Here is a 7,092-nt window from a genome sequence, read left to right as displayed (position 1 = left end):
CTTCCCTCCCTTCTTCCCTCCCTCCCTCCCTTTCCTGATGTCAGGAAAGAAAAGCATATTTAATGATTCTTAAAAATTAAAGTGTCTATTTTGTCCTTGTATAACATTTAAAATAATCTATCTATCTATATATCTATATATATATGATAAACATTAGAATACAAAAGTGTGTCTTTAAAAAAAGAATGACTACATCCTAAAATGATTTGTTGATAATTCATAGTAATAAAAATGAAAGATAGTAAGAGATCTGCTAGAACTCAGCAGGGTTGTTCCTGGCAAAGTATATGTTATTATACTCTTGGGTTGGCTTAAATTACTTGGTGTTTTTCAGTTGGTGGGAAAAGGGATTATGCTTTGAAGAAGTCAGGAGAGGAAGTGTAGAAGAACAAAAAAATACCAAATGGCAACTTAGACCAATCTCAGTTTTTCACAGCTTGGCCATCTCTGAAGTCACATTTAGCAGAAACATTAATTAGATTTCAGTGCCCCACTGAGTTTTAAAATTAAACATATTTTTGGAACCATCTGTAACATTTTATCACTAATAATATAATAAAGACTATGCTTAACCTTTTGAAAAATGAAAATTCTAACAGACTATCTTTTGCTCACAAGCTCTATTTTATTATGAAAAAATTCATAAGTGAATGTAAAAGAGTTAAAAAGTGGAACTGGGAGTGTAATTTGGTGGTAGAATGCTTGCCTAGCATGTGCAAGGCCCTCAGTTCGATCCCCAGCGCCACCAGGGGGTTAAAAAAAAGTAATTGAGTTTTAAGAATATAGCTAAAAATAATGTAAATATTCTCATTGGTGAGAACTTCCTAAATTCAGAATTTTCTCTGGAGCTGTTTTAGATCTAAAAATATTGGCAGTGGGTTTATGCCATCTGCCAACATATAATGCCTCCTTGTTTGAGGCTGGATTGAAGCTAGTCAGAAAGGAGTCGTTATCTTTTTCCAGGAGCTGCAATTGCCTCGGTACACCAGAGAAGAATAGAAACCAGAGGTAGGAGATGTGGCCCCTAGGAGTGCAGGTCCTCAAGCCAAGATGCCTGGCTCTGAACTCCTCTTCTATCCTTAATGAGGCCTGTTCCTTAATCCCTTTGTGCCTCAGTTTCTTTATCATGAAATGGAGATGACCACACCCACTTTACTGGATTGTAAAGAGCATCCACCTTGAACATAAGATGCATCCTCACAACTATTCCCTTTCCTGCGTACTCTTCTCTTTCCATTGCTTTTTATTCGTACAACTTAATACTCTCTCAGGCCTGAGTTTTTAGGGGAAAAAAAAATCTTTCTTCTGGAAACCAAAGAAGTGAGGAGCAAGCATTTTCTGTCTCACCTGTCCATTCCCCACTTCATCTCTGATTTCAATTTCATGTGACATACACAAGACCCTTACCTACTTTGGAAGCCTTATCTCCTGATATTTCCTTTCTTTAAGCCTTTTGGGACTAATCCCTAGGGTGCTGAATCAGCTTGGGAATACACATTTCCCCATCTGCCTAGAATATTCTTTTCCTGCATTGCACTTCCTAAAAATCCCAGTCATTCAGTTATTCATGTATGGCTCATTTTCTCTGACACCCTCTGGATGAATTTGAGTGCTCCTTCTGTGTGACCTTGCTGTTACCCTCCCTGCCTCTATATCAGAGCACCTGTCAGAGCACTGTGTCTTTCCTTGTCCGTTCCCTCTAGTGTGAGGTGAATCCCCCATAGGGCAGCAACTGTGACTGATTTGTATAATTTTTCTCTAGCCTAGTGCTATTTATAAATTAATCACACTAAAAGTAAGTAAATGAATAAATAGCCAGTTCCTTAAAAAAATCAATTGAAAACATTAATATGCTAGAATATGGTAGAATGAGAAATAAGGGAATTAGATATGGAAGCTGTGATTTCATGACCTCAGGAAAGATATTTTAAAATTTTCTTTAAAAAAAAAAAACTAGCCTTATGTGATTAGCCTTAAAGTGTTGGAATATATAAGCAGTTTCATTCCTTGTCTTGGAGCATTCCTTTTTACTCTTTAGCCACAGAATACTACTGATACAACTTGGATATTATCCAACTTATAACTTAGGCCAAATTAAGATAGGATATTTGCTATCTAATAGAGTACAACATTTTTTAGCAATACTTTTTTTTGTAGCATTTTCTTTTTGTAATTTGTAAGCAGAAACAAAACAAAAAAACTCCAACAAAGAGTAACAATGAATTTACAATGAATTTCAACTTTATTTTAGCAAAAGAACCTGGAAATTGAAAGAACTACCAAATGGCTGAAAATGCTAAAAGGATGGGAAAAATACAAGAACACTGAAAAGGTAATTTTAAATAATGTTATTTCCATGTGAAACTGTATGTATTCAATGTAGATTTCACAGTAAGAACTTTTCTTCAATTTTAAGTGTTACATTCATATTCATTTTTGAAAATTTCATTTAATTTGATAGAATGCCTTATCTTAGCAGTCTCTTTGTTGTAAGTAACACAATACCCAACTCAAGATTGGTTTCACCAGTTAAGAGGCTGTGTTGGGTGGGTTTTAGGAGTGATTTCAGTTGCTCAATTATGGTTCCAATGACTTGGCTTCTTCCATCTCCTCTCTGCCTTCTGCAGTGTCTGCCTCCTCTTGAGGTTGGCTTCCCTTTGAGGTCAGAATCACAGCAGCAGTTGCTTCATATCCCCATGTCACACTGCTCAGGGCTAACCTCAGAATATTTTCTTTGATGCAGCAGCAGTCTCCTCTTCCAAAAGCTTCTAGCAAACCTCCCCTTAAATCTTTTTGCTCTGCATTGAATTTGTGCCAAATTTTAAACCAATTAAAGAAACACACACACACACACACACACACATCTTTTAATATCACTACCAGTCTTGTCGGAAGAGTCTTTAAATAGTGGGAAGGTGCCAAGTTCTTGGTGGTAGAAGTTTTTCAGAGTTCTAATTTTTACTTGAAAGGTCATATGTGATCAGTGAAACAACAAGACAGTGTTAGTTAATTTCCTTCAAGTGTCAGTCTCACTTACTTTGAGAAAATGTCTGCAAAATACTACATCAAATCTGAACAACCATATAGTTATGGTTAGTCACTTGTTTTTTCAAGTAATAATGGTGTTGTATGATAAAAAGAAGTAGGTTCAAATTGTTACATAAGCAGTTTCACAACTGCTTTTTCCTTAGGTAATGATGTATGCAGCAAAAACGCCATATACATTTCCCACTTTGTCACTTGGCATGTCAGTAAGACATGAATTCAAAATTCAGTCACATTTTTACTACTTCATCAAGGGTATCTTTAAGTGAAACTGATTTTTTTTTTTTTTTAACTGAGAGAAGAACACAGTAGTTCCTAGCACAGCACTGTTGCTGCCCTGATTTGTGCTGAGGTATGGTGGTTTTCTCTCCCTTGCTTTTCTGCCTTCAGTGTAAAAGTCAGTACAGTGAAAATGGAAAGTTTGGTTTTAATCATATTCTGAAAATAGTTTGGACCTCATAGTATATGCTTTGTAAACCACTGTCATCTAAGCCTCAATTTCTTCATCTGTGAAATGGAGATAGTAGTACTCATTTCAAAAGGATGAAGATTTAATGGGAAGCACATAGCATTGCTTCCTACATTGCTGTAGGAAGCATGTAGTAAGTGTTAATACTGATAGTAGGGTTTTTTTTTTTTAAGAGAGAGAGAGAGAGAGAGAGAGAATTTTTTTAATATTTACTTTTTAGTTTTCAGTGGACACAACATCTTTATTTTATTTTTATGTGGTGCTGAGAATTGAACCCAGTGCCCCGCGTGTGCCAGGCGAGCGCACTACCGCTCGAGCCACATCCCCGGCCCCCTGATAATAGTTTTTTGAAGGAGGGTTAGACAATAAAAATTTTTTAAAGGAAAAATAAGAAATCTTCCGGAGTCTTATAGTAAAAACACAACTGAGTTAACTGTTAGGATTTTTTATTTCCTCACACTTTTTTTTCTATATAATCACCCCCCCACACACACACACTCTTTTTGTATAGATTTAAATTATTATATATCAGCATTTGCCAGCAAGAATTCCACAGCATCAGTTCCCTGGGTTCTAATAGGTATTACACAGAAGCAGTGTACCTCAAGGTGAAGAGGAGTTGGAGTCATCCCATCCTGGTTCAAACTCTAGCTCTGCCACTTACCAGCTTCATGACCTTGGGGAAGGTATTTAACCATTTTCTGCTGTAGTGTATTCATCTGTAACATCGGAATAATAATTGTACCTATCTCATATAGTTGTTGTGAGGATTAAGTAAATTAATTTAGTAAATAAGCACATAGACTAGTAGTGCCTGACAGTGCATAGTCTGCAAGTGTTGTTTATTAAATAAGAAAAGGGCTCTCTGCTTAGAGTTGGGGAAATCAGAGCCAAAGTTAAGCTAGGTGTGTTTGCTAAAAGACTCCTTAATCTTTGATATTATAATGCAGTTAATTTTTTAGAGCGACTTAAATTATGTGAAACTTTATTTAACCATGCAGATCTTTTTGGAACAGGTATCTCACAGGGCTAATATTATTTTTCTTTTTGAGAAACCTAAATATTTTTATTTTAAAGTCAGTTGGACTCTTCTATTATTTTACTCAAGAGTGAATTCATTTTGGGTTGTTGATTTTAACTTTGGCATTGGGTTTGGAACTCAGGGTATTTTTAAGAGAAATCAGTTCAAAGTGGACAATTAGGTACAATACCTGTGCTCTTGTTTAATAGTATGCTGTCTTTCAGATTAGCCCAGAGTTGACAACTACTTTACCTTATGTCTTCATGGAAAGATTGCTCAATTGGCAATTACAGGATAAATTTCCATGCGTTGCACTTCCACTTTCATCTCACATTCAGTCTAATAAAATGTTTGTAGAATTATATGGCTTTATGTTCTCTTCTAGTATACATATATCTATGAAAATATGTAAGTCTCTGTAAAAATGAGCAATTCTACTAGGCTATTATTCTGACAGCAACTCTGGCTAATGCAGTTTCCATTAAAAGAGATTTTAACAGAAGTATTTCTTTGATGTATAATTTTAAGGCACTTTCCCATAACTATAATGTTAGCATCATTTGATGACATATATGGTCCAATTTAGTGTGAAGCAGATTGTACCTTCTAAAAGAATTACTGCTTTCAATTCATACTTGTTTTAAATTGCATTGAAATAAAAAGTGGCATATATTTTTTTTCATCTCTTCCAATGGAAGAAAGTATGTTTTCGCTCCACAAATTCCTTACTTTCATAGCAATAATACAGAGAAGTTCTAAAAATATTTTGAAATAAAAATACAGCTGTGGTAGAGAGATTTGGAGTTTTAGTTTTAAAAATTTCCTTTAGGATGTGTGTTCTCACAGAAGCTACCTCCCTGTGGACAGTGGTATTGTATTTTAAAAATATAGTCTATTAAATGAAGTTATTTCTGCTAAGTAAAGACCATTATAGTTTAAGTGGCCATGACATCATTATGTCTAAGTTCTGTCACAGCAATGTACCTACAACAGATACACATCTTTCTTTTTTGGTCAGATAACTGAATGTCTCTTTGAGACCTTGTTAGCCAACATCTTATTTTACTGACCAGAAAATAGATCCATTGTTTAAAAATAAATTCTCCAAGGTCACTTGACTTGTTAGCAACATCCAGACTGCAGCTCACTTAGTGGTTCCACCTAGTACGCTAGCCTTTCCTTTTGGTTTGTCAGTAAAAGGTCAGAAGGAAATAAAACACAGTTAGTAGGGCCCTATGTATGGCTCAGTGGTTTCATGTCCAGATTTGGGAGACTGATGCCATTGGAAGGCAGAGACAGGGGAGCTGAGGAAATGGGGAGGCACTACAGAACATCAGCAGTGCACAGTGCACTTCTGTTTCATGATATGTACTTGAAGTTCTGAAAATTCCACAAAATAGAGCCAGGCTTTCTGGGCTGTAAAGTTTACTCACTGGAAGGCAAAGTGATATGGATTAACACATTGTTTTGAGGGCACTAAGTTTAAAAACAAGGCATTGAAAACAGTCATTTAATAGAATCTTTGTTTTTTTTTTTTTTTTTTCAAAGTTGGTAGATTTTAAACATTGGCACGACTAAAGTAGACTGCTTAATTCTGGGGGCAAATGAACAAATATAGTAGAAATGAAAGGCAAATTTCAGGCAACTTTAAAAAAAAAAAAAGATTTTGTGTATGAAATCCACAAATTTGTAAAAGAATTTTAAAAGTGGTACCTTTCAAATTGAAGTATTAAGTTATTGTTAAAATCCGGTATGTAGAGGTTCTGTATTTTAGTTGTTGTGACTGGGTTCTGAAGTCAGACTTACTGAATTTGAATTCTTATGATACAGTTTACTTTGAGCTAGTAACTTTTCCACATCTTAGTTTTCTTATTTGTAAAATGGTTATGATAATAATACCAACTTCTTTAGAAACATACTATAAGGACAAAATTTACTTAGAAACAAAGCATAATCTGGGCTTACAATAGACAGCCAGAAAATGTTAGAGTAATTATTGTTATAAATATTAAAGTCACCATTTGATTCATCATTATCTTCTCCCCTGTTCCCAACTTCATTTCCCATTTCAGGCACATTTATATGTATCTTTGTCATTTTCTCTAAAGGAAATCTTTCCCAATTCTCATACATAGAATTAATTCTTTCCTTCCTCCGTTGTCTCTAGTATAGTCTTAGGATGAGAGCCACTGTATCAGGCATGAATGACCACATTGTAATGGCCATAGAACTTTGCATGTTATTTTGATAATTAGACTTGAGGGGGAAATGTCATTACCAGAAGGTAGAGAAGAATACTGAATTTTAAGATTCTTAGGGCAATCATGTACTTTTCAAGGACCCAAAGAGTTAATGATACTGATGAGTACTGTCTAATTTCATTAAAAAGACATGTTTTCGTTGTTGGGGTTTTTTCACTATATTTGTCTAATCAGATAGGTTCAATGTTAAAGGTTTCCCTGAAGAAATATCAATAAGTGAAAAGAGAAAGGAGGGAAGAAAGGGAGTGTGGGGGGGTGGGTGGGGGTGGGGGGGAAGAAAGAGAGAGAACTAAGTG

The 7,092-nt window shown here is 35.2% G+C and overlaps 1 protein-coding gene across 1 annotated transcript in view; it reads left to right on the top strand.

The window, feature by feature from the left end:
* Usp6nl (USP6 N-terminal like) overlaps positions 1-7,092 on the top strand; it is a 104,787-nt gene that overhangs the window by 55,064 nt on the left and 42,631 nt on the right. Inside the window, exons 5-6 of the mRNA XM_048812751.1 lie at positions 2,252-2,332; positions 4,095-4,200. Of these exons, the coding sequence (XP_048668708.1) occupies positions 2,252-2,332; positions 4,095-4,200 (187 nt within the window). The remainder of the gene's footprint in view (positions 1-2,251; positions 2,333-4,094; positions 4,201-7,092) is intronic.

This window comes from Marmota marmota, unplaced genomic scaffold, assembly GCF_001458135.2.
Source record: "Marmota marmota marmota unplaced genomic scaffold, marMar, whole genome shotgun sequence".
Lineage (NCBI taxonomy): Eukaryota > Metazoa > Chordata > Mammalia > Rodentia > Sciuridae > Marmota > Marmota marmota.
Note: the sequence above shows the minus strand (reverse complement) of the source record. Positions and strands in the feature narration are given on the sequence as shown.